The sequence below is a fragment of the Cryptotermes secundus genome, unplaced genomic scaffold (assembly GCF_002891405.2).
Source record: "Cryptotermes secundus unplaced genomic scaffold, Csec_1.0 scaffold1876, whole genome shotgun sequence".
Lineage (NCBI taxonomy): Eukaryota > Metazoa > Arthropoda > Insecta > Blattodea > Kalotermitidae > Cryptotermes > Cryptotermes secundus.
This window is the reverse complement of record NW_019739005.1, coordinates 78,896-106,656: the sequence shown is the minus strand read 5'-3', so window position 1 is coordinate 106,656 and position 27,761 is coordinate 78,896. Positions and strand designations below refer to the sequence as shown.

The 27,761-nt window shown below is 40.2% G+C and overlaps 4 protein-coding genes across 8 annotated transcripts in view; 1 reads left to right on the top strand and 3 right to left on the bottom strand.

Annotated features, from left to right (window-relative positions):
* The window catches only part of LOC111871603 (general transcription factor IIF subunit 1), a 19,351-nt gene extending 18,008 nt beyond the window's left edge, over window positions 1–1,343 (bottom strand). The window contains exons 1-3 of one of the 3 annotated variants that reach the window (XM_023864824.2): window positions 1,252–1,343; window positions 1,048–1,173; window positions 311–357 (exon numbers count right to left, since the gene is read on the bottom strand). In XM_023864824.2, the coding sequence (XP_023720592.1) occupies window positions 311–357; window positions 1,048–1,062 (62 nt within the window). In that variant the 5' untranslated portion in view covers window positions 1,063–1,173; window positions 1,252–1,343. Of the gene's footprint in view, window positions 1–310; window positions 358–1,047 lie in introns of all 3 variants that reach the window. The other 2 variants (XM_023864823.2, XM_033754312.1) reach the window with 2 other exon arrangements.
* A 1,101-nt stretch (window positions 1,344–2,444) lies between these two features.
* LOC111871592 (putative DENN domain-containing protein 10 B) lies at window positions 2,445–11,302 on the bottom strand. 2 transcript variants are annotated; one of them, XM_023864803.2, is made up of 9 exons: window positions 11,284–11,302; window positions 11,084–11,127; window positions 10,230–10,426; window positions 9,502–9,742; window positions 8,429–8,532; window positions 6,180–6,278; window positions 5,943–6,060; window positions 4,185–4,320; window positions 2,445–2,956 (listed from the first exon to the last, which is right to left on the bottom strand). In XM_023864803.2, the coding sequence occupies exons 2-9, from the start codon at window positions 11,121–11,123 to the stop codon at window positions 2,821–2,823; spliced, it is 1,071 nt and encodes a 356-aa protein (XP_023720571.1). In that variant the 5' UTR covers window positions 11,124–11,127; window positions 11,284–11,302; the 3' UTR covers window positions 2,445–2,820. The 2 variants fall into 2 exon arrangements, with proteins under 2 accessions (XP_023720571.1, XP_023720570.1); XM_023864802.2 differs by lacking the exon at window positions 11,284–11,302 and having other exon boundaries at window positions 11,084–11,273.
* Window positions 11,303–11,451: 149 nt separating this feature from the next.
* Window positions 11,452–12,835, top strand: LOC111871593 (RNA 3'-terminal phosphate cyclase-like protein). Its single transcript, XM_023864805.2, has one exon. It carries the CDS (start codon window positions 11,574–11,576, stop codon window positions 12,723–12,725), a length of 1,152 nt encoding a protein of 383 aa, XP_023720573.1. The 5' UTR covers window positions 11,452–11,573; the 3' UTR covers window positions 12,726–12,835.
* A 3,982-nt stretch (window positions 12,836–16,817) lies between these two features.
* Window positions 16,818–27,761, bottom strand: part of LOC111871607 (tRNA (uracil(54)-C(5))-methyltransferase homolog) — a 52,280-nt gene continuing 41,336 nt past the window's right edge. For both annotated transcript variants that reach the window (XM_023864828.2, XM_023864827.2), the window contains exons 3-8: window positions 26,858–27,028; window positions 25,730–25,971; window positions 23,442–23,656; window positions 19,885–20,027; window positions 18,097–18,175; window positions 16,818–17,094 (exon numbers count right to left, since the gene is read on the bottom strand). In XM_023864828.2, the coding sequence (XP_023720596.1) occupies window positions 16,892–17,094; window positions 18,097–18,175; window positions 19,885–20,027; window positions 23,442–23,656; window positions 25,730–25,971; window positions 26,858–27,028 (1,053 nt within the window). In that variant the 3' untranslated portion in view covers window positions 16,818–16,891. The remainder of the gene's footprint in view (window positions 17,095–18,096; window positions 18,176–19,884; window positions 20,028–23,441; window positions 23,657–25,729; window positions 25,972–26,857; window positions 27,029–27,761) is intronic.

The following is a 27,761-nucleotide window of genomic DNA, read 5'->3' as shown; positions in this document are numbered from 1 at the left end:
CTTTGTTTCAGCTGAAACAAAGAATACACGGCGCCAGATCCCAGAAGACAACTTTCTTCATAGTCATCGCCGTAAAAACCTCAAAACTTACATACAAAAAAATTAATTGAAAACTAATTTAATAACAGCAGACACTTGATTCACAAACTAATTGCCTAAAAAATGTTCCTAACAGTAAATGCAGCTAGATGAAACATTACACCAACCATCACAGTAGATATATACAGTTCTGCTAAGGCTGTATGCCATGAATATTCAACACACCAACAAACCCGTTTCTGAAGTACCAAAACAATTACCAAGAACTTACTTTGGAACACGAATTGAGTATTCCTGAACTGAACTTGCCGGAACTTGCTGAAAATTAAAAAAAAAAATTATATAGGGCAGTAATGACGATTATTAATGAACTGTTACATGTTCGGCAGACTCCAGCTTCAAATCTCAGCCCTTTGACAAGCTATCCTGCCTCCATCCTTCCAGCTAAATGCTGGGAATGTACCTCAAATTATGAAAACGACTGCTTCCTTCCACATCTTTCCAAATTCACTAGTCATTCTACAATGTGACACTACATAACCTGAAGAATGTAAGCTATCAAATGAAACACAAATAGACTAATATCTATTGAAATATTTAAAGCCACAGCTTTCATATATGTAATCACTTCATCTATGACTTAATGGCCATTCGCCCTGTTCATAGTAAACCCTCGTAATAACGGACTAATGAGGGGGCTCGGTGTCCGTTATAGACGAATGAAGAGGTATGTGAAAAACTACACCATAGGATACATGGCCAATATACACAAAAAACATAAAAACATAGCATATGATTACATAAATGTTTTCACGGTGTTTTCTTTTTAAAAAATATTTTACCACTTAAAAAACCTTCTTAAGTGCCTCAAGACTTCTTATTATTCACAATTATACAACGCCAGATTTTGTTCAAGATATCCGAAATCCGTTATAACAAGGGCTTACTGTAATTTTGGCTATATGTAATCAACTCAAGGCCCTGCTGTTTATAAAACAATATACTTGCCTGCGAATTATTCATGCTTTAATGTTGTTCCGACAAAGGGCTCCCAACACAAGTAACACTAGATAAATCAGTTATTCCGGGAAGTACTAACAACTGTATCTTTCAGAACTTATTCACATTCCCCACCTGTTGGCACAAGAACTGATAATACATTCATGTCACTACGCTCACGTCTGTTACACAATTATTGCCGTTACAACAAACCTCAGCACCACTATACCCTCTGCAACTCTGCAACCACCTTCCTACACTTCAACCGCTTCAACCTACGGAAAAAAAAAAATCGCAATCTCTCCTGTTGTCTGTTGTCCAATTATCAGTCTAGCCAACATAGCCTGTATTTATTTCTCTATTAGGCACAGACTATAATAAACAGCGCGTATAATTATCAAAGACTTTTGAGTAACATATAAAATTACTTCTGTTGCTGAACTTTTGTAATACTGTTGTAGATTGTATACATAATGATACAAATCTATAATTTTGGTACAGCGCCAGAGTCTGACAGAGACCTCGGCCGCAATTAAAGTTATAGTGGACTAGCTGATTAGGCATGTCTCACATTTCTGGGGCAGTGATAGTTGAGTGTGGTTGTGAAATCATGATTAGTTTTCATAACTCCTTGCATAAATCACAGACTTAACTTTCTAATCAGGAAACCTTCAACAAACTGCTGTACAAAATATGTGATAAATTATGATATGCCTTTCACAGTCATATTTCTCCCTGAACACCTTACCTTCTCTGACTGGACAGCATTACATGCTGTTTTTAAGATGAAATGTTTTCTCCCAAACAGGTACAGAATATTTAAATAGACTTCATACTCGTATTTCAAAGGCTTAACAGAAAATGTACTGATTCCACCTGATTATTTCAGGGGCTTTTGTAAAAGTTTCCAGGTTTCTGTGGCAGTTCATGTTCAGACCATGGTCCTCTCGACTGCTCAGTTTGACCCAAAACAGAGGCAGAGTGTTCCTCCGAAATGCTTATATCCATTTACGAGACTACATGGAGTCTCACTGCATAAGACTACAATCTAAAATTGGTTTCCAGTTGATGGAGATTTTGAATTAATAGCATAAAGTGCAGACAGAGGATCTTAGAATCTGTTCCTGCACGTTTTCATTATGACGAAAATTAAATTCTGGTCTTCTGGGTAAGGATAATCTGTAGTGGTCACTGTCACCGTGGCACAGCTTGCTTCGTCCATCCTCAGGGTTGAAGTTTTGTTCTAAAGGTGTCACATGTTCTAGAATTGTTATGGGTATATTTTATGTAGACAGTGTCCATTGTGTGAATAAAGACACGTGCTACTTCAAATACTGCCCCTATCTCCACCTTTACCTGCAAATAAAGGAGTGAAAGCAACTAACTCTATCTAACAATGAATAATGTCCAAAAAGAAATAGTTCCTTTACTATGTCTGACATATTTTTACATGTCATTATATAACTCATTAAAGGAGACCAACTTTGACAACATTCGAGGATAAGATGACAAACGATTTTACAAAAATAACTTGAAGGGATATGAACGTCACTGGGTCTTGCTGGTGACTTGTCATCATGCTAACGAACCTCCTGGTTCATTAGGACTGATTCTATAGCAATGGACTTTATAACAGCTGAATAACTACTAACTGCTTAGACAAGATCCTGCTGGAATGTTGTATAAAATAATCTGAAATCACATATATCATATAACAATTCATAGCTATTAACTTTGGTAATGTGCAGTCATAGTCAAAATGCTGTTTTCTTTTGTTTGAATCTACAGCATCATCATATTCTCTGCAACAGCCAAATTGAACAAGAAGTTATCAAGTGCCGGAGGCAGGTTTCTTTCCCGCAATGTCTCAATGGACACCACATGCTTCCCATCAGGTGTGGACACTGTGGCCAGGGACCTGTGGACACAACAGCCAAACAGTTTGTTCAGAAATTGAAATATTTTGGACATTAAAGTAACAGTGTTCTTGAGTATATATATCATATCCTCAGCTGGCTGAAACCAGTTTACACCCTTACACTCTATTTCTTTATTATACCTACTGCCCCTGTACTCAGATTTTATTGGCTGGTCCACCAATCTTGATAAGAACTGGATTTTGAACTTACTCCATTGAAGAAAACCCAAAACTGGAAGAGCACAAGGAGAACTGCTATATCCATCAACTCCTTCGAACTTTGACAGGCTATGTTTAAAAGTTTGTTTTTATCTGAGTTACATCTGTTTGAGAAAATGGCATTTATATATACAGTCAAAACAGAATATTACCTGATGGTATAATATTATATTGTAGCATCCTGTTCCACTTTTCACTTAACATCCCTTATTTACAGTGTTACATGCAACACCATGTCACACAAAACTTGTTAACTTTCAAATTTCACTATATGTTTCGGCCAATATGGCCATCATCAGGTGTTAAAATCTTTTTGATGAGGAAACTGCTGTCTTGTTGTAAATATATATGGTTGTTCCTAAACAAGACACACAACATAGCACACTAACTCCAACACACAAGCACATCATAGGGACTGGCATGTATATTAACAACAAGACAGCAGTTTCCTCATCAAAAAGATTTTGACACCTGATGATGGCCATATTTGCGGAAACATGTAGTGAACTTCTAAAGTTAATAAGTTTTGTCGGACATGGTGTTGCATGTAAGACTATGGTATAAACACTGGCAGGCTGTAAACTTTAACTCCATCAGCTGACAAGACTGATAGCAAATGTGTTAATATACGTTTTAATATCTTCCGCTCAACTACACCAACTACCTCCCAAGTGATCTCTTTCATTTATGTTTCTGAGTAAACTTACAGAGTTCTTTAATTCATTTAATACCCAGACAAAGACAATACAATCTCAAATTAAGTGAAATTTGAGGTTCTCACAGCAGTGACTGTCATGATCACTGTTTCTAGGGTGTGATGCTGTCTGGTACATATTCACCAAAGTTTCAGAGGAATATGCCGCTTCCACCTTCTGGATAGAATGGTAAGCAAGGGACAAAATGGCCAGTAATATTGAGAAGGGTGGGCAATGAGCAAACCAATGCCACCAGTGTAAAATGAACGAGATCCATCACATTTGTGATGGTATTACAACATCTAAGCACAAACCTGAGCTGGTTCAAAAGCTCCCTCGTCTTGTCTGCTATCTCTCGAACCGCCTGCTGCTCCGAGAGACTCTCGTTCTCCGACAGCTGCACCATGAACACAGCTATGTCCTTATGGGTCTTTGTCATCGTCATGCTTTCTACAGAAAATGTGATGTATTAGTCTTAACCTCCCTGGTCCATTTACTTTAATATATGACACTCTGCAATTCATAATTTATGGTTTTTACAAATGAAAACTGTTGAACCCAGTTACATACTGAAATACAACATCATTTTTCAATGCCAGACTGAAACATTGAGAGAAGACCATTGAACACATGACACCCCAGGTCCACATTACTTTACTTTATGTATTTATGTGTGATGAATGGTACTATCAGTAATTCAGACTACAGCATTGAATGCCTCAATGATGACAAAGGATGTGATTGTGATCTGCTTCTTAAGGTACTGTCCTGGAGAGTGTGAGGAAAACCATGAGAAACCTAGCTCAGGAGGGTCAGTGTCCTATCCAAGATTCAAACTGCACACCTACCAAATACAAGTCAAAGTTGTAAGTAAAGTAAAGTTGTTCCTGTGCTCAACTAATTAGGCACTATACCATGAAGGTGTATGGAGTAATGGATGTACAGATCCACATTTTCTTGACCTCAGCACTAGCTGGAAGTGAGTGGTCAGCTTCACGTCCCAGCCACTTTACCCCCAGGGAAATATTCTCTGGTACCCAGTGGATAAGAGGCAGGGTTGGTCCTAGGGCCAGTCTGGACGACATGGAGAAGAGAAAATCCTTGCCCCTACCAGGACTTAAACTCCGACCTCTTGGCCAGTCCAGCCAGTAGCCAGTCGCTATACTGACTGAACTATCCTCAAAAACTGTTCACAGGATAAACATTATTTCAGTTGGTCATATGGTGCACGAATATAATTTTGACTAAAAATACATAAAAATGGGGACAGTATGCCAAGCAAAAGTGCTAGGGGGCAAGTGTAATGTAATCAGTCTGAATTCTGAAATTTTAAGTTTTCACAGTGGTGAAGATATGATGCCAGGATAGCTCAGTCAGTATAATGACAGGCTACAGGCCCACCATCTAATGAATTTGTGTTTGATTCTCCACTCTGTTCAGACTGGCTTTGGGGCCCATCCAGTGGGTACAAGCTGACCACTAACCTCCATGTAGTAGCAAGGTTAGAAATACACGGATCTATAAATCCCCTCCAACATACATCTTCATGGCATGGTGCTTAATTAAGCACAGTAACAGAATCACATTTATCTTATGATGGTGAACATTCATACTGTGAATTTTTGTGTTTTGATACTACATAGCCTGATAGATGGGTATCAACATTTTGGAGGAAATTACTGCCTCCATCTTCAGGATATATAACAGTGTCACAGCCCAGAAAACCATAAAATGAATTTTAATTTCAAATCAGTTCAAATTTACGTGTTACAAATTACGACTTAGTACACTTTGTCTAAAACATCTCTGAGGGTGCATCATACCTTGAGTAAGCAACCTGATAGCACAAGTGTGTTCAGTATGGCAATTTTGGTCCCCACGTGTTGAAAATATGACATAGTAGCTTTCTAATAACAATGTAATGATTTATGTCACTGTCTGATGAAGGTGCTCCGAAACGTTTTGAAAAATAAACAGGACGGTGCTTTTAGATAAAGACAGGATGGATAATGTCCAAAAACATAATATTTGTGCTTCCTCACATTCAGATAGAATAACAACAATGCTGTTACCTTTAGCATGAGTGGCAACTGTGATCTCTCGGGCTGGGAGGTTAACCAGAACATCATACAAATCCGTGCGGGCCCCTACACCACTGTCCCGACAACCAGCCACGTAACTCATGTTGCTCTGGAAAGAGAAGAGCAGTAAAACCCAAGACTTGCATGTGTGATGTAACCAGTTCAGATTCTCGGATCAGGACAAGGAAATTTCAATACTTTGTGACCTGCTGTTGAGGGTGGACTCACCTTCAGATCCAGTAATTCCTCAGACACCAAGTCTATCCAGGGATACAGAATATCTGCTGCCTCTCGGTGGCACATTAGAGCTGGATAAGTTGGCATCCACTGCAAAGAAGTGAAACAGAATATATATCTTTTATAAACATTTCATTCTGCACAATTCTGCACCATTTACTATCCTTTGTGTCCAGTCATTGCAGATGGAAAGCTATCATTGCTGAACTAACCATACTGTAATGAGTCTCAAGTCATTGTTACTTTCATGAAGATACTGCACCACTGTCATAAGCCTTCAAAACCACATTCACCTCAACTGGATGCACACTGGTGCATTCACTGTCAAGCTGGCTGTGTGTTGCATCTCTTTGACATTAATACAATTACCCTGAAGATAAAATACAGCTGTCAACCCAGTACCACTGAGAGATTTAACATACCTGTTCCCAAACAACAAATCAAGCCACCAACTGCACAGTACCAAGAGATTTAAACACCTGTACTGGATAATATAAACTATTAAAAGTAAAAGAAAAGTAAAGGTATCCCTGTAACAGAACTTGGAGGCCCATAGGGTTGTGAGACATTGAGGTTCCCACATTTTCTAGACAATCGGCTCACAGATGGCAGCAAGGTTGTCAGCCTTACACACCGGCCGCCCTCTGCCCCCAGGAATATTCCAAGAATATTTCTGTTGGAGGGTGAGTCAACCCCAGGGCCATAGTGCAGCCAGAAGGATTAGGTGAATTAAAAAAAAAAACAATGAGCTCATCAAGACTTGAACCTGCGACCTTCTGGCTTGTAGCATAGTGCCTCAACCACCTACGCTACCGCATGACACATATAAAGTATTACGCCCAGTTAAAATCCAGCCACAACCCTTGAAGTACCTGTAGATTTAAATGCCCTATTCTCACATACTCTCACATATTCTCACACTTGCATACGAGGGGGTACCCAAAAGAAACTGAACTTAATTTTTTTTAAACTTATTTATTCAAATTTTAAGCACAAACCTTCAATCCCCTTCAAAGTACTCTCCACTTACACTAATACACTTGTCTAGTCTTTTATTCCATTTTTCAAAACACTGTCTAAATTCATCTTTTGAGATGCTTTACAGCGCCTCCATCGTTTTTTCCTTCACCTCAGCAACATCAGCAAAACGCTTTCCTTTCATGTCTCTTTTCATTCGAGGAAACAAAAAAAAAGTCGCACGGGGGCAAGGTCGGGTGAGTATGGAGGGTGAGGAACAGGAGTCATACCATTTTTGGTCAAGAATTGAGCAGGGGCATTGTCATGATGGAAAAACCAGTCACCCGACTGCCACACATCTGGCCGCTTCCGCCGCAAACTGTTGCGCAATCTTTTCAAAACTTCCAAGTAGAAAGCCTGGTTAACTGTCTGACCCTGCGGAACAAACTCTGAATGGACGACTCCTCTCACATCGAAAAAACAAATCAGCATTTTTTCATATTTGATTTCACCTGATGAGCTTTCTTGGGGTGAGGCGAACTTGAAGTCTTCCACTGGCTTGATTGTTGCTTTGATTCAGGATCGTAAACATAGCACCAGGTTTCATCACCGGTGATAATTTTTGAAAAAAGTTTTGATCATTTCGGGACTCTTCTTTCAAAGCACAGCATGCTTCCACACGACCTTGTTTTTGTTCAGCAGTCAGCAGTCGTGCCACAAATTTCGCAGCCACCCTTTTCATTCCCAAATCTTCTGTCAAAATTCGCTGAACTGAGCTCCAAGTCACTCCCGACAGCTCCACAATTTCTTCAATGGTCCGTCGTCGATCTTCCTTGATGATTTCACGAATTTTTTCAACATTTTCATGTGTTCAGGCCACGGAAGGACGACCAGAACGAAGTTTGTCATCAATTGACATTTCACCATTTTTGAAACGGGAAAACCACTCAAACACTTGAGTTTTCCCCATAGCATCGTCCTTGTACGCCGTTTTTAACATTTCAAGAGTTTCTGTTCCACTTTTCTGGAGCAAAAAGCAGAATTTCACCGCCGCAAGCTGTTCACGAAAATCAGCCATTGCAAAAACGACGATCACACAAAACAGTTGTTACTATAAACTCTGCCGAAACTAGTCCTTACCTTCTGAAGCAACAGTAGTCGGCTTATCGACTCAGGAATGTTAGCTCTATGCGCTCATAGCGGCAAAACGTGGTACTACAAAAGATCTGCCCACAAAAAAATTAGTTCAGTTTCTTTTGGGTACCCCATCATATAGAACCAACCTTAAGCAAGGTTTCTAAGCTGTGGTGATACACTACAATTCTCTTCTTGAGAAGCAGAGCCGTGTAGATGAGGATGGTCTCCAGGCCAAACATTTTAATCAGTTCTAAAACAAACAGGAGTGTATGAGCATCAGTGATCTTTAGCTTATTAAATTGCAAAGACTGTCCTGCTGGCTTACCTCACAGCACAGCCATTTTTCAGAGCACACCAGAAATTTGCAGCGTGCTACTGTGCCTACATACATCCAAGGACTCACACTGTCTAGCAACAGAGCAAACAACTATGTGATCAAAGTTGGTTCTGAAAGAGGAATATTTCATCTTGACATAACAAACTGATATTGACCCTGGCCAAATATGTTAGTCTGGGCAGTAAAAAAGTAAAAGTAAGTAAAGATATCCCTGTAACAGGCCGTGGAGGCCCATAGGGTTGTGAGATGTTGAGGTTCCCAAATTTTCTAGACAATCAGCTCATAGATGGCAGGAAGTTTGTCAGCCTTATGTGCTGGCTACCCTTTACCCCCCAAAATATTCCAAGAATATTCCTGGTACTCATTTCTGTTAGAGGCCAAGTCGACCCCAGGGCCATAGTGCGCCTGGAAGGATTATGTAAATTGAAAAAATCCACCTCATTGGGATTCGATCCCGTGACCTTCCGGCTTGTAGCATTGCTCTAGTAAATGACCAACCTCGGATATGTGACAAATACTGTTAACAGCTAGGCAACTTACTGAAGTGTCTGAATGTAGGCTACATGACCAAGTTCATTCCTGGGAAGGGAACGAACTTTCTTGTTGCAACCATGCATACTGGTGTCCACTCACCTTCCTATGCATTGGACACTAGAGGTTCTTTCTCATGGATTAAAGCAACCAAAGCATAAAACTAACAACATATCAATTTATACAAAATATTTCAAATTTTGTTCGGGATTCGTTAATTTTTAGAGGTGAATCCTAGACCTCCAGAAATTCTGTTGGGACCTACATCTAACTCTTAATCTTAAAATCTTATTCAAAGTTTTGTATTAAACCACAATTCCAACAGCAATGCTTGCAGAAATCTGGACTAACCTTTTATTCTGGTATTGGGCATGTGATTGTTGTGATTTGTGCGGGCCTCAAAGTCTCGAACTAGGAATGTGCCATTCTCCTCAGTCGTGCAGGAACCACGTGTTACAACTGACAGATACAGCTGAAGCAAGGACACTGGACTGCCAGTCTTGCAGTAAGTCTTGCTCAGCATCCGACACAATGTTTCGTACTTGTCTGGGTTCAGATCTCGACTCCACAGCACAAGTGCAAACTGCTTCACCTAAAAGTAAAAAAAAAAAAGTAAAGGAATTACCGAACCAGGCCATGAAGGCCCATAGGGTTGTGAGACGTTGAGGGCTCCACATTGTCTAGACAGTCGGCTAAAAGATGGTGGTAAGGTTGACGGCCTTATGCGCTGGCCGCACTTTACTCCCCAGGAAAATTATTTAACTAATTCCTGGTACTCATTTCTGTTAGAGGCTGAGTAAACCCCAGGGCCTAGTGTGGCTGGAAGGATTAGGTCAACTGAAAAAAATCCAATGACCTCATCGGGACTTGAACCCACGACCTTCCTGCTTGTAGCATAGCTCCTCAACCACTACGCTACCGCGTGCCCCAACAGCTTCACCTAAAGACAACAAAATTTATATGCCATTATACAAAAGCAGAAGGATCCTCCTGAATACAGATCAGAGCATTACTACTTCAGCCAACTTGCTTGCTCTGCTAACTTGCTGGTGAGTAGTGACATGAGCAGTAATACTTGCCCTCGGGAGGTTATCAGAGTCAAATACTTCAGTACAACTGATGTAGTACCAGGTCTTTCCACTTCTCCCATAAATAAATGGTTGCACTATTACATGGTCACCATCAAGACAACATTTCCGCAACACCAGACATTTCTGCTGCTCAGTGACAGATGGGTATGACCAGGTCCACAGCACGTCACCATTACTGTCCCGCTCTGAAATGAATCAATGACATGATTTAGCAGTTCATAAAACTTAACTGGCACTATACAGACTGGCAATGATAAATACTTTATAAGACTTCAAGCTTTCACGGCGAATGAATGTGCTTCAAAAATCTTCTGACATTCACATCAAAGCTCAGTTGTTATTCGACGTTTCGAAGACCTTCTCTGTCTCTATCATCAAGGTCGATGTGAGCATTGATTGATTACATATATATCAGTCAATGGGTCGCCTCATCCTTTAGTTTCTACTATTAAAGGGCAACTTAATTAGCATAAATTTCACATGACATGGATACGATTCGGATAATTAATTTGTTGAAGAAAGCAGTCTTTTGGGATTTGGCACCATGTATAAGTGGTGTTAACCGACGTTTCGGAGGAACGTATCGCCTCCATCTTCAGGGTAGAAGAAAATATAAGATTTCTGCAACAGAAGAGAAGATGGAGGCGATACGTTCCTCCGAAACGTCGGTTAACACCACTTATACACGGTGCCAAATCCCAAAAGACTGCTTTCTTCATAGTCACCGCCGTGAAAGCCTCAAATCTTACAATTAATTTGTTATTCGTACTTAGAGAATTTGTAAATACACAAGAAAGTAATATTCAACACTGACCGTGCACTTCAAATTTCCAGCATATTACCTATAATATTGCATGCAATTAAATCCACAAGCGCCGACATAACCCTGAAATTTCAAAACACATGATCAAACTTCAGTTTAAAGCGATACATATCTAACGGCATGACCACCACCGCTGGTGTAAGCAAAAAGTTTTGATATTGACGTAGTTTAGAGAATATGAATCCAATATTTCACGGACACAGAGTTATTATATCTCACTTTATCAGTTTTACTTATTGTATGTACTTGAATAAATTCCCATAACTTTAGCATTATGCGACGGTGCTGGATAATTTTAATTCCGAAATAGGGAAATGTAAACATTTGTACATTTTGGCAGTTTCATAATTCATTGTTGGTAGCACTGTAGAATGAGCAAAGTTGTGTTCGGTTATACGCAAACAAAACCGTCATGGTGGTCATGGTGGTTCCGCGAGTTGGAAGTTGTGTGAACTGACAAGATTTTGGTGTGGTAATAGTAGTCATAGGCTTTATAAAGTATAAATGTTATGAACAATAGTATGGCTGGTGCCAAAGACAACACACTTACTCTTAAAGGCTGTAATTACCTTCGACAGCGACTAGTGTTGTCCACATTGAGCGGCAAACCTGTTAGAATAAAAGAAATTAGATCTCAGGATGACGAACCTGGTTTGCGAGAATTTGAGGTGAATTTGATACGCTTACTGGACAAGATAACAAATGGGTCTCGTATTGAAGTGAGTGAAACAGGTACATCGCTCTATTACCAACCAGGACTTCTGCATGGGGGCACACTAGATCACGATTGTTGCAAACTGAAGGCCATTGGTTACTACTTGGAAGTTTTAGTAGCATTGGGACCATTTTGTAAGAAAGCACTGCATATAACTTTGAAAGGTGTGACAAATAATCAGAACGATCCCTCGGTGGATGCCTTTTTGAGTGGTGCCATCCCGGTCTTGAAGAAGTTCCTGATAGTTGATGATGGCCTTGAACTAAAAATTACAAAGCGTGGAATGGCTCCGGAAGGTGGGGGAGAGGTAGTGTTTAAGTGCCCTGTGCGCAGACAACTGAAACCTATCCAGCTTATGGACCAAGGGAAAGTGAAACGTATTCGAGGTGTTGTGTATGCAGTACGTGTCTCACCAGTTATTAGCAACCGTCTTGTTGAAGCAGCCAAAGGAGTTTTCTTACAGTTTATTCCAGATGTGTACATTTATACAGATCACCATCGAGGCAACAAGTCTGGAAAATCTCCAGGTTTTGGTATCACCGTGGTGGCAGAGACTACAACAGGCGTGTATTACACCGCAGAGGCTGTTTCAAATCCTGCTGGTTGTGGGAGGCTTCCGTCTGTACCAGAGGAAGTTGGAAAAGAGGCTGCCTTCCTTCTTCTGGAAGAGGTTTACAGAGGTGGGTGTGTGGACTCAACATTTCAAAGTTTTGCTGCTCTGTTCATGACTATGGCAACAAAAGATATTTCAAAGTGCATAATGGGTCCACTGTCGCCATACACCATTCAGTTCTTGCGACATCTCAGAGTCTTCTTTGGTCACACATTCAGACTTGAAAGTCATAAGAAGAGCGAAGAAGAGGAGGAGCTAAACACTGGAGCAAACAAAGTTCTTGTCACCTGCTTAGGAGTTGGATTCATGAACTTGAGTAAGCGGGTTGCATAGCGTTTGTTCACTGATTACTGTTTCTGAGAACTAATTTCTTGCACATATATATGTAATATGAAAAATCAAGCTATAAGGAAAAATAAAAGAAAAGTGTTTTTTTCCTCCCATTGGTTGCAACCTGTTGTGTTTATTGTATAAACTTCTTTACTGGGATGTGTCATAAGACAATAATGAAATGGGCTACGTCCATATCACCTTAGCTACATGTTTCGGCTTTTAAAGTCATTATCGGGCAAATACATGGTTTCATTGTTGTGTTACGACGGATCCCAGTAAAGAATTTTAGACAAGTATTTGTTTGTCCCATGCTTTATTCAAATGCTGTACACTCCATTATGCCAAAACATGAGCTAAGTGAGTTGAATAAAACATTTTCAGGGAAGACAAGAGAGAGAGAGGCTGTACAGCGATGGGTGACTGGCATAACAGAAAAGTATGGGTAACTGTTACAAGTGACAAGTGTTAAGGAGCCAGATATTTGAAATGACTAAAATGAATGGAAAATATCAATAAAAACTGATATCCTAATTGTGCCCAAGATTCCCTTGGAATGAAACTTTCATGCCTACATGAAACACCTGAAGGAATTAAGCTCTAATCTTTAGGCTTTAGAAAGGAAATAACACTCATAACCAAATGCCATCCCTTTCCTTCTAGTGAATTGTTCAATGATGCCACAGAGCTGGGATAGCTCATTCAGTATAGTGACTAGGCTATGTGCTGTACAACTGAGGTTCAATTCCAAGCAAGGGTAAGAGGTTTTTCTTTTCTGTGTAGTGTCCAAACTGGTTCAGACTCATCCAATGGGTACCAGTGGCTTTATCCCAAAAGGTAAAGTGGCTGGGGTGTAAAACTGACTACTGACCATCTAGTGCCAAGGTTAGGAATGGTGGAGCTATGCCTCCATGGGATAGTAATTACATAATTGAATACAGGGATGGCTATGGCTTTACCTTTACCCGTGATGCCACTCCTCAGCATATATAGGGGGTCAAAAAAAATGTAGTCACTATTTGATAGTCTATATCTTTGGAACAAAATGACATGTAATTACAATTCTTGCGTGGTAGTGTAGTGTAATATTTTCTCAACAGATGGCGAAGGTCATGTGAGTGTCGTGCCACGTGCGCGCTGCAAGCAGAAGAAAGCAGCAACAATGGCTGAAACGTACTTTGAGCAACACAAGGCTGTATTGAAGTGGTACAAAAACATTAAAGAGGTACAATGACTGGCAGAATGAGTTTGGAACTCAGCCACCAACAGCTCCTGTAAATCCACACGTTCACGTGGGCAAGGAAGCGAATCTACCGGGTGTTAATGTGTGGTGTGGTCTGTCATCGCGCGGTTTGATTTGTCCTTTGAAGGTACCATAACTGGTCAGGTGTATCTTCATTTGCTTCAGGCATCGATTTTTCCCTGCCATTCGAGAGCTGTTTGGAGATGAGAGATTTTACCTACAACAAGATGGTGCTCCACCTCACTACCATCGAGATGTCAGGGCGTACTTGGATGACACTCTATCTGGATGATGGATGGGTCGAAGAGGTGCTATTGAGTACCCACCACGGTCTCCAGACCCAACACCTCTCGACTTCTACCTATAGGGAACCTTGAAGGATGAAGTTTATCGCCAAAAGCCAGCTACACTGAACTCACTACGAGAAACCATCGAAGCGTTGCGTACAGCCATCACACCGGACACACTGACAGCTGTAGTTCGCTCAGCAGTTCGGCGGCATTGATGCTCTTCAGCCGCTGATGGTGGTCACTTTGAGCACATACAATGACTCTCTCTCTCTCTCTGCGCAAGAAGTGTAACTACATGTCATTTTGTTCCAAAGATATTGACTATCAAAGAGTGAGTACATTTTTTTGGACCCCTCTGTATATAGCTGTATGTGTCAGACTGCGATTCAGTAGCCATCTCTACGCTTGTATTCAGGAGATTCTTGGTTCTAATACCGTCCATGGACTGAGGTTTTTCATGGGATTTCTCAGCCCCTCTAAGAAACTTCAGGAACAGTGCCTTAATTAGGACAACACCCTCAGTCATTCCACCATCAATGCTACTTAGATTAGATACTGTTCTCCAATTCTGTTCCCTTTTAACGACTAAACAGTGTTTTAAACACCTTTTCCACACACATCCCCCTTTGTGTAACAGCGGCTTGACTAAGATGATGTGGAATTGCAAGGTTCGCTACACTGGGACACAAACTGTTACCCCAGATCTAAGAAGTGAAATATGTACTGACAAATTATTTCATTTTAATGTATTTATAATTGGAAAAGCAGCAAAAGCATGCAGCAATGGCTTGGAACTTGGGGAAGTACTTTTATTTCAGCATTTCCTGTAAGACAGTAAATCCAAGAAAACCTGCACTGAATGAGTAGGCGTTAGCAGCCACACACTTTACCACATTCGGAAGGTGCTCGGCCAGGACACAGACCATCTTGAGTAAACGTTTAGTGGTTTTCCTCAGTCCCTACAGAAAATTCCAGGATAATACTTCCATCAGCCCATGATCACTTCCCTCCAGATATTTTCCAGTTCATCTGGCTATGATGCTACCATTTGATGCTATACAGCCTAGCTACTAACAGTGTCCAAAAATAGAACAACTCCCAAATCTGTGTCCAGACTGTCAGTCGCAGGACCTTGTACACATATACTGACTTCCAGCGAGCAGTTGGCAAACGATAGAACACATCCCGCAATATTTTCTTGACATGCTGTTGCTTCATTCAGACTGAAGTGCCTATCAAAAATATCACAGTATACTGATTAGTCATAATTGGAATTTCACAAGATAAACATAAAGTATTTGTGTGTCACTCTGTCCATTGTCTTCTTAACTGCCAATGCATAATACAGACTCTCTTTTTATGCAAGAAAGCATTAGTCTGTAGGTAATGCCTATGTACTGGATCCTCCAGACTTCTTCAGCGATTAGCCAGATGGAATGAGCAGCCCTCTACTCACACACAACTTTTAAGTGATCCAGTCACACTTTTTTCACCGTTGTGTGTATGAGGTCAACTGCCTCTGTGGGCTAGCGGTTAGAGTTCCTGGCTACAGATCCAGAGGTCCAAGTTCGATTCCCAGAGCTACCAGACTTTCTGAGAAGTAGTTGGTCTGGAATGGGGTCCACTCAGCCTCGTGAGGATAACTGAGGAGCTATTTCAAGGAAATAGCGGCTCTGGTCTATGACACCAAAATTAACGGCCGTGGGGATTTGTTGCCCTGACCACACGACACCCTCTATCTACTAAAGTTGGCACTAACTTTGCCAACAAGTGGCGGTCCTGGTCAGTGTACTTCGCTTGCGGACTAAAACCATGGAGTTCATTTTTTTTGTGTGTGTACGAGGTCATAATATGTAAGTTTTGTAAGAATTCTTAACACCTCAGTTTTGGAATATGTGGAGTTTGATGATGTGTGCCTCAGCTGCATATGTTATATGTTCCCTTCTTTGAGATTCATAAATTGTTAGGCCCAGGGTAATATTAATGGTCTATTGATATGTAGGTTGTAGGGAATTCCCAGGTAATTATGTATGCCACCCAGCCAAGGACAGCATAATCTGGCGTAGCTCCTCAGCTTCAGTAGGTTTTAGTCACAGTAAAGGCTTTTCAGTTCTCTTTGCTGTGCAGGACTACTTGTATGGTGAGTACATGTTTTGTTTTGTAGTTCCCTGGATAACTCAGAATCTGCATTGCTGAAGCGCGAAATCTAAATATTTAAAACTTCAGTTCCTACCTCACTGAAAGTATCCATTACAAAGACCAAGTAGTTAATGCTGTTTAGGGAAATAATCAGTGTTTATTCTGAGAATCATATAAAACACTAAAGCACACTATGTGGCCAAAGTACAGAGTATATGAATGTTACAGGAGGTAGTACACTTTCCTTCACAGTATTATTATCCTTCTATCTACACTTATGTCTCTCAAGTGGTCTATTTATTTCAAGCTTTCTGTATTTCATTACCCAAACAATCTTGGGTCATGATAAAGAAAGCCAAAGCATTACAGAGCTTTTGTAGAAAACGATTCAGGAAAAATTAATTAGCTAAAATGATGCAGAACTTAATTCACAAGTACTTTATTACCAGGGCACAAATATTACTGTACAAGAACTGTGTGTAACAAAAGAAATGATGTCACCTGCTGAATTCCAGTATGAGCTCAGTGTGTAGTGTGTGTGGGAACAGATCCACTGGCACTACATGACCCAATGAGAACTGCCCCTCGGTGCAAAGCTGTATGAAGTTGGATACTGTGTTGGGGCTGTCTGCCTTGCAGGATACATATACCACGCGCTTAATCTGTCTGCAACTACACAGGGCTTTCACTGCTTGGGAATCTGCAAGGAACAAATAGATAACACTCACGGTACAGTGGGTTTGGCAGCCATATTTCGGTTCAGGAGTAATGGTATTAAGAATGAAAAAAAATGCAGTGATCAACCAGCACACAGCCAGTAAAAGTTGGCTGCCTGCTTATGTTTGCCTGTTACAGCAAAGGCAGAAATACGCATTTCTGATGGGAGAACCCAGATGGTAGATTTGTATTTTTCGCCTGACGACAGAAGGAGATAAAACATACAGCTCAGCTGAAACATGGATTCAAACCATGGTGTGGTGCTGGTATTCCTTGCATAAAGTTTATGCCCAAGACTCTCTGCACAAAAGGCCAGTACATTGGCTCTAGATCACAAAGTTCCTAGCAATGAGGGGGACAGTTCAATGTCAAAAAAAATATGTAAAATTTGGGGCGGGAGGGAGAGCACGTACTGCAGCATCAATCACAGTCCTCACATCTAAACATGGCCATCATTATACATTTCCATCCACAAGCTGGCCGTGGGACACAGAGCAAAAACTACTGTGTGGGAAATATGGATGTTTCACTCCAGAAGAACAAAACCAAGAACTCAGTGACAATGTGTATATATTGTCAACACCTGGGTGGAAGCCTTCATGAAGAGCTAACAGTCTCTCAGCTACTCAAGAAATTATCGCCCTTTATGGAATGTGAAGATTCACTACTGTGTTCACAAGATCCCATAACTGGTCCCTGTCCTCAGCTACATTAATCTAGTCCACACCATCTATATCCAGGGTTTCCGAGTGTCTCAAAGTCATTTTATTGCATGCAAACAGAATTACTGGGATGTGACGCCATTCAGTCTGGTGGATCGTTATCAACATTTCAGAGGAAGATGCTGACAGCACATTCATTTAAAACTTTAGCCTAAACAGTCTACCAGACTACATGGTGTCTTCAGTTACTGCCATAAGAATCTCAAATATCAGAGAATCAGCTACAGTATCAGGCCAGTACAAATAAAACAGAGCAGACTCACGTAAACCACTGCGACCTGGATTCACAACAGCAACTATATGTGAAGCCATCCCCAGCCCTGCGATGATTCTAGGTATTTTCTGAAATCACCAAAATGAAATTAGTGTGACACTTCTCACACAGGTCCAAATACACATGCGCATTAATACTGAATGGCTGTCATCCTACATGTGCTGAAGTAAGAAACTTTTATTACAGATAACAGAAAACCTCATGGACTGGGGACAAATACCACACAAAGCACCATCACAAATTTCATAGGCTGGTAAGTGGTTAAAAAAAATTCTCCCCCAAGATGGGGTGGGGTACATTACATGATCAAATACAGTGTGTTCTTCCCTTTGGGTATAATATCAAGTTACATACATATATGAAACAGATAAAATGATACATCTGTATATTTCAATCTTCACATTACTAGAGTGAACATGAGAGGAGGAGAGGCTCCAAAATACAACACAAGTTTAGTATTGTACAGATACGAGTACAACATGTTGTGAACATGACGAGCTACATACAAATCAAAAACAAAAAATTGGTTATATGGGCCATGAGCTGTGTACGAGGGGGTACCCAAAAGAAACCGAACTTATTTTTTTTTAAACTTATTTATTCAAATTTTAACCACAAACCTTCAATCCCCTTCAAAGTACTCTCCTCCACTTACACTAATACACTTGTCTAGTCTTTTATTCCATTTTTCAAAACATTGTCTAAATTCATATTTTGAGATGCCTGACAGCGCCTCCATCGTTTTTTCCTTCACCTCAGCAACATCAGCAAAACGCTTTCCTTTCATGTCTCTTTTCATTTGAGGAAACAAAAAAAAGTTTTGATCATTTCGGGACTCTTCTTTCAAAGCACAGCATGCTTCCACGCGACCTTGTTTTTGTTCAGCAGTCAGCAGTCGTGCCACGAATTTCGCAGCCACCCTTTTCACTCCCAAATCTCCTGTCAAAATTCGCTGAACTGAGCTCCAAGTCACTCCCGACAGCTCCACAATTTCTTCAATGGTCCATCATCGACCTTCCTTGATGATTTCACGAATTTTTTCAACATATTCATGTGTTCGGGCCGTGGAAGGACGACTAGAACGAAGTTTGTCATCAATTGACATTTCACAATTTTTGAAACGGGAAAACCACTCAAACACTTGAGTTTTCCCCATAGCATCGTCCTTGTACGCCGTTTTTAACATTCCAAGAGTTTCTGTTCCACTTTTCCTGAGCAAAAAGCAGAATTTCACAGCCGCACGCTGTTCACGAAAATCAGCCATTGCAAAAACGACGATCACACAAAACAATTGTTACTATAAACTCTGCCGAAACTAGTCCTTACCTTCTGAAGCAACGGTAGTCGGCTTATCAACTCAGGAATGTTAGCTCTATGCGCTCATAGCGGCAAAACGCGGTACTACAAAAGCTCTGCCCACAAAAAAATTAGTTTCGTTTCTTTTGGGTATCCCATCATATATCCAGCTGACCGTGGGCTGCAATGAGTGTAGTTCAGAGGCAGCCCAACATTTTCAAATAAAATATCACCTCCATCTTCCTCAGCCATGGATCAGCTTGCCACCTGCTTCTGCTGATTTCTCGCTTGGCTTACTCTCCGACTCTGATGATGGAGACAAAATATACCTCTGAAGCATTGCACTTCCTCTGAACTACAAAACCCAGAAGACCGCACTCTTCGCAATCACCACCACAAGAACTACAAATCCAAAACAGACCACAAGTTTGATCACACTTTATATAACATGCAATTCCTTATGAAAAATTTTGTGACTTACCTTTTCAGCAAGACCTGCTATGAACTCCACATTGAGTGCTTCATTAGCAAGGGCATTGTTTCTGGCATCTGTGACCGCACTGCTAACAGAATCCACACCAACTGCACCTCGCACACGACGAGATGCCAGGATACTCATAGTACCTGGGGTAGTACAAGAAACATCTAAGCGTTCTGTACCAATCTAATATTACCTGGGCCCCGTTCTGAGTCAGTTCAACCCATTTCCACTGCTAAGACATTCTACATTCTGACTAAAATTTCTTTGAAGTGTGCTAACATCACCATAAATTGCAACTGTAAATATGTTATAGATTCTGTGAAGTTTGGTATTAATTATGCAACCTATAAACAATGATGTCTATGAGTGTCATAAAGAGATCTCACTGAACATGCAGGAATGGTATCAATGGAAGAAATGAAGATGCTTTTGCAATCATGAATGTACTATGCTGGCTGTACTATATAAATGGAAGAAGTGTACAAAAGCCAGCAATAGGAGCTGGCCTGACACATAATAAACACATGGGTTATATGGTTAATGTTCATTTTAATATCGTATTATATTGTATTGTACTTCATCCGTTTTGCTACATAGTAACACTTGGACATGTCATTTACTAATAAGAGTTAACAAAATAAATCTACAAAGTTACAAGCATACTACCAACATTTGTTACAATCATAAGCAATATATAAATACAACATTCCAAAAAATATAAAACTACTATACACAGCTCATGAATGGCTATGACATCCAAACATAAGTACTTGCACCATCCACTTTTTTATTAAAACTAACAAATTCATTTATCGTATAAAAAGAATGTTTCAATAAAAATGATTTTAAGTCTTTCTTAAAAGCCGAAAAACCCACCGAGTTTTTTATTTTGTTTGGCACCTTACTATACAATTCTATCCCCAAATTTACCACACATTTTTAAATACTGTAGTTCTGCAGAATTGAACATGAAAATCCTTGTTTATTCTTGCATTATAACTATGAATATTTATATTTTGGATCAAATCTGCTTTGTGCTTTTTTGTGTAACATAACACCTCTAAGATATACAAAGATGTGACCGTGATGATGCCATTATCTTTAATAATTTGCCTTCATGACTCTTCTTTACCAAGTCCACTAATTATTTGCAACACCCTCTTCTGCATTTTAAATACCTTTATACTATCACCTTCACCCCCCCAAAATATTATTCCATATCTCAATAACGATTGAAACTTTCCAAAAGAAATCCTTCTTAACATATTTGGACTCAAAACTCCTCCTAGTGATTTATTTATATAGGATGTTTTACTAAGTCTTGAACATAATGACTGGATGTGGGTATTCCATTTAAGGTTTTCAATAATATCTATACCCAAAAATCTGTTCCGATGAGTAAGCAATTTCCAAGTTATTATAGAGTATCTGTGGTCTAACTACAGACCTATTTTTACTAAGATGGAATGACATAGTAGCTGCTTTTTTATATTTATTAAAAGGTTATTTACCTGAAACCCTGTTTCAAGCTGTTTCATGATCTTATTTATTTTCTGTTGAGCTGCATCTTTATCTTTATCAATAACAAGCACATTAATATCGTCTGCAAACAATACCATTTCTCCACCTTGTACATTTAGCGGGAGATCATTTATATACAGAAGGAACAGTAGTGGTCCCAGAATTGACCCCTGTGGTACCCCACGTATTGTTTCTCTAAAGGGTGATATATATGTATTTTGGATGATATATTTATTCAGGTGATTTATTTCAACAAATTGTACTCGGTGAGATAAATAAGATTTCAACCATAAATTAGTAGCCCCTCTGATCCCATAGTAATTTAATTTATCTAGTAATACATTGTGGTCTATCACATATGCCTTTGTCAAGTCAAAAAATATTCCTATAACGTGTAACCGTCTATCCATCGCCTCCTGTATACTCTCAATGAAGGTCTGGGAAGCTGTTTCTGTTGATTTGTTTTTCCTAAATCCTTTTTGCACTTCTGTTAATATGGTATATTTTGTTACAACGGATATCAACCTGTTCTACACCAATTTTTCTAGCATTTTGGAGAAAACTGGCAAAACTGATATTGGCCTGTAATTACAAACTTCCTGTCTTTCCCCAATTTTATACAGTGGTCTTAATTTAGCTATTTTCATCTTATCCGGAAACACCCCCGATTTTAAAGAGGCAATGAAAATATGTATTAAAGGTTTTTTCATGTAATGTGAATATCTCTTGGCTAGAAATTCTGGAATTTCATCAAAGCCTGCAAATGGTTTACCTCTTAGATTCTTTTATTACCCTCTCTATTTCAATTTCAGTAATAGGGAGCCAAAACATTGTGTTCATTTGATATTGAATTCTCTGTTGTGAGGTTTGTACTGGAGAATGGTTTATATTATTCACTAAAAGATCTTCAACACTTTCAATAAAAAAGGAATTCAACATGTCTGCCATTTTTTGTGGATTAGATGTTTCCTCACTTCCATTCTTTAAACTAGTTATATAGTCGCCCTGCCAAGAACTTCCAGTTTCTTTATTTATTATTTGCCAAATTGCCTTTGTTTTGCTATGTGAACTTAACATAAACCTATCATTTTCTTTTCTTTTAGCTTCTCTTATAACCCTTCTATAGATTTTCTGATATCTATTAATGTATTCTAATACATTATTTGAAAAATTTGTATTTTTCTTTAAAGCGTTTAAAAGTCTCATTTTCTGACTTGAAACCTTTATCCCCTGGGTAATCCATCTGATCTCATTACAGTTTTTCTTATAAACTGTCTTTAAAGGAAAAGCTCTTTCAAAATAGTACAAAAGTCTGTTAAAAAAGTACTGTAAGAGGCATTTACTTCATCATATAAAAGAACTTCACATATAAGTGTGTTTCCATGACATTTCACAGTAAAACCCTATATATTTTCTTGTTTCCATACAAGTTCACGCAGCAGAATCCTTCTTGAGAACCTAACAGTTGCTCAGCTGGTAAAGAAATTCCCAGCATCTTACGGAACCCGAAGGTTCGTTACAGCACTTACGAGGGCACAACACTGGCCCGTCACGAAGCAGAAGAATTCTGTCCATACTCTCAGATCCTATTTCTTTAAAATTCAATTCTAATCTATACCTAGATCTTCAAAATGGTCTCTTTTCTTCAGGTTTTCCTACCAAAATTTGTATGCATTACTTTCCACTCCCACACATGCTACATGCTTTCTCCATCTCATCCTTGTTGCGATCATCCTAATGCTATCTGGTGAGAGGAGTTCAGTGAGCCTGCCCTACAGACTCCCTATATTCCATGATCCAAATTTCACACACATTTTCTGTTGGCCAGGTTCTTCCAAAGAATCCGTCCAATTCCAATGGTGATTAGCCATCAGTCATTGTCCAACCCCAAGATGGAAAGCCAGACCTGCAACTGCTTATTTGGTGAGCACCTATGCACCATATCTATGGGCCACTTCATCCCCAACTGGAGGATAGGCCCGTAAAGTAGATGCGGTTCAGAAACAGGGCAGAGACAAACTAAAACAACAACCCACCTGTGCCACAGCACACATCAAGCAGAGTTGTCATAGGTGTGAGGTGAGCCAATGAGAACACTGTGTTATACAGGACAGCTGCCGCAGCAGTGTTCACTTGGAAAAATGAGTCAGGTGACACCCGGAACTTGAAGTCTTCCAACGTCTCTGTTAAGTGTGGGTCCCCAAAGAGGAGTGTGTACGGTGCCTGATCTGCTGTGCACCGCGTATGTCGACTGTACAACAATTCAATGAAACCATATCATTTAATTTATGTGCTCCCACCAATATGTCTGTGTGTCTCACGGTGGTGACTATGAATATCAATGTCTTCCAAGGCACAACAGATCACTGTGGTTGCGGTGCAAGGGCCAAGAAGCCCCCCCCCCCTTATACATTCATTCATACATTCAATGTCTTCCAGGATGTGACACCCTGTAACTTGACAAACAGATACTAGTGTTTTAGAGGAACTTGCAGCTTCCATCTTCAGTGTACTCCACAGGTGGTGGTAGCAGATTAGTCTAAAATGTTGGTAAATAACTATCAGACTACACAGTGTCACATCCCAGAAGACAGAAATATTCATGTTTATTTACAAATTATGTTTTATTCAACAAAGTCATCATTATACAGTACTGGATGATGATGAACACTGAATTCCTATGTATGCAGTAGGAATTGGTCATGACCTGATTTTAGGTACTTTCCCATCATTTGCCTTGTGGAGCTGAGGAAATCCAGGAAAAACATCAGTTAGAACAGTAGGTCCCCAAACCAAGATTTGAACTCCAACATATGAAGCATGAGTGTGATCCATATGACCATGAGATTTCACAGCATGAACATGGAACCATAACATTCACCACCACAATCACAACAAAACTTGGACAATCCAATCACTATCCACAAAATTCACCTTTCAAATACAGGACTGTAACAAATCAGGTACATGCTTTTAAAACTCATTTTTAAGGAATGAATTTTACAGAGATATATAGTATACCCTGATTAACTAGGGAGAAATGATCCAGGGGGCTTTGTTTAGAGACATGACTTGTGCTTCCAACATTCCAAATTCCTTTTTAAAGAGGAAGAAATATGAACAGAAGGGTGTTTTATTTTGCGTCTGAATATGTACTTTGAAACTTGAACTGGCTTTCTTCGTTTGGTTTCTATTTGTAATGTGTAGAAATGGTATTAGAGTTTCTCACAAACCATATTCATGTTCTTACCAACAGCATTCAACTAAAATACATTTATAAATGTACATATCACTTATGAATTCCAATTCACAAATTAGTTACATATTAATTTAGGATGTGCCATAGCTCAAGCGGTTGGCGGCCTCCATAGTCTAGAGGTAACGTTCCCACCTCATGACTCGTGGTACGCGGGTTCAAAAACCCGGCGGAGGTCGTCGAATTTTTAAGGGTGGAAAAATTCAGGGAACAAGTCCTCCGGGAAGGACTTTAAGCTGTGTGTCCCGTGTCATAACTTTACGACACGTAAAAGAACCTCATATCCCCAAAGGGGATCACTGAGCCAAATTCCAGGACGTTTCCCGCCCAACAATAGTCTCTAAGGCCTCTGATAGATGGGGGAAGCATTATAGATACCGCTAAGCAANTCAAGTGGGATTTGTGGTGGACAAAGTGGCAATGGGGCAGGTTTTCTCAGAGTACTTCGGTTTCCCCTGCCAATCTTCATTCCACCAACTGCTCCACAATCACCCTCACCTATCATCTGGGGCTGGTACAATAGGCTAGAAGTGGACGCAGTATAGCAAGTGTCACGTAACTTCGAAGGTGAGAAGTGACAGGCGTCCATTGGAAGAACGAGTATTAAGAAACTCCTCCCACCACAAGCTATGCGCGGGATTTGACTATCAATGCAGGGCCTTGTTCGAAGTTATGTGACACTGTCTATACAAGGGAGTTAGTCCCACCCCAACAGCAATAATAAAAAAATAATAATAATACATATTAATTTCACTGCTTATCCAGGGAAGTACAATGAACAAAGTCCTCATGAAAAGCTGATAATTATTCAGCTACTCAAGAAAACTCCCTGCCTCTCATGGAACCTAAAGGTTCATTATCATGTTTATAAGAGTCTTTTGCCAGTCCCTGTCCTTGGCCTGATGAATCCAACGAAAATTTATTCATTAAATTGCTGGATCATTTCAAATGAAGAGTCTCAGACTCCCCAACTAGCCACAAGACCAACTGACCCCGTCATTAACTTTCTGGATCCATCATGGCATCTGGGCTGCTACTACAAAGTAAAAGGAGAACACTGTGTCATACCATGGCTGAAAATACAGAGAGGTCAGATTACACCGTGCTCCTGGCCCATGAAGAAAGTACTCTCGAAGCTTGGCTCCTTCTTCTTCCAGTCTCTCCTGCTCCAAATCTTGTGGATGGAACGTAACAACAGCCATAAGTTGACCTGCTTCATTGGAACGCACTACCAGATTGCGCCAATGGCCACCATCTCCAAAATGACAGCACGGAGGCAGCGGAGATAACCGGATGTAGTCTTCATATGCCTGCGATTGGGAATGTTACACTTGACGGCAAAACTGTCACTTAAGTACTTCAAGGTTCTATCTACTAGGTAACTGGGATCCTGACTGATCACCCCATCTAAGGTCACAGTTAAGAACACATAGGACTGCCTATCTATTTCTTGATGGTGTGGTGCTTAACACTTTGTGGACCGGCAATTTAAATATTTAAGTCACCCTGGGGACTGGCATTTTTTAACCCACTACCCTAACTTGTGCAATGTTCACTTTAAAAATTAATATAAAATATCCTAATTAATTTTATGAACTAAAATTTTTGGAGAACACTTACCAATGCTTCTAGAAGTGCTTGAGAGTGTGATATTTCTGGAAACATTCCCCTTCTACCTGCACTTTCGTCGGAGCTACTTTCACTTATATTGTTTGTAGCCAAAATTGTTTGTTGTCCTCTGCCACTGCCACTGTCAAATCACTATCACTATACATCTCAGAAGGAATGTCAAATAGCTCACGTCAGATAGCACGTCAGATATTGCTTGGTTTTCGTCCGCTTCTGTCCTTGACTCATTGCGCAACTAACTTCTTGCCTGGTACATAAGAGCTTGAAGGGTCAAAGATAATTTTCCTTTGGAAGGGGTACCCAAACAGCGAGATCAAGTTACTGCCTACTAAGCAAACATTCCGGAATACTATTAAGCAGTAGTCATTTTATTTGGGTGGCGCCAGAGAAAGGTATAATGTGTTACAATCTATCGTGTCCTAAAGTCATAAAAATATGCCACCGGTCCGCCACGTTTAAAAGCGGTGGGCATAAAAATATGCCACCAGTCCGCAGTGTTAATTAAGGAGGGGGCAACTTTACAACTATACTAATTAACTCAACAAGACACTGCAGGGAGCAGTCTACCTGTGCTACTTCCTTATGGCTCTGTCGTATGTTGACGAGATGAGTTCCTCTCACGCAGACCACAGGACCATCGGCAGGACTCCCCACAAAGAATCCCATGGTCTTGGGATTTCCATCAACCCCAGTCTGAATGTTAAAATCATCCTTATTGCGATAGCCTTCTGTAACAGGCTGGAATAAGACAGGACAGACAACTGAAATCCACTGTGAAATATGTAATTCTGAGTTAAATAATACAAGTAGCTATGCACTGAGCAAGTGACTCCAGAAGCAACAATTCTGAGTTGCATTTTGCACATAAGGTAAAGGGTAAAGCTATCCCTATAACAGGCTGTGGAGGCCCATGGGGTTTTGCAACATTGAGGCTCCCACATTTTCTAGACAATCAGCTCACAGATGGCAGTGAAGTTGTCTGCCTTATGCACCGGCTGCCCTTTACCCCCAGGAAGATTCCTGGTACTCATTTCTCTTAGAGGCTGGTTTAACCCTACGGCCATAGTGCGACTAGAAGGATTAGGTCAACTGAAAAATCCAATGACCTCATAGGAACCTGCGACCTTCTGGCTTGTAGCATAGTGCCTCAACCAACCATGCTACCATGTGCCCCATGTTTTGCAGGGGCACAATTAAAAATACTGGCCAGAACACCAACTATCGTGACTGAAGCTTCTATAGTCTTCCTCAGTGTCTGCAGGCAAATACCAGTACAGTACCTCACAACAGTGGCAGCAGATTTCTTTTACATCCTTTCTGACATAGCCTCAGGTACCAACAGCCTTGTGGAATAAAGTACAAACACGTTAATAACAGAGGACAGGGCCGAACACCACAGTTAAGTGGGTAGCTCTTCTGCTTTACATTTTGGAGTGTTTCTGCAGTTTTCCACAGTTCCTCCATGCAAATC

Coding starts and splice junctions, on each gene's coding strand:
- LOC111871592 (XM_023864803.2), bottom strand. CDS start 11,123: ATGTCGGCGCTTGTGGATTTAATTGCATGCAATATTATAG. Junction 8,533..9,501: donor GCCCAATACCAGAATAAAAG/GTTAGTCCAGAT, acceptor TGTTTGTTTTAG/AACTGATTAAAATGTTTGGC. Junction 6,279..8,428: donor GCTTAGAAACCTTGCTTAAG/GTTGGTTCTATA, acceptor ACTTCTTTGCAG/TGGATGCCAACTTATCCAGC.
- LOC111871593 (XM_023864805.2), top strand. CDS start 11,574: ATGAACAATAGTATGGCTGGTGCCAAAGACAACACACTTACTCTTAAA.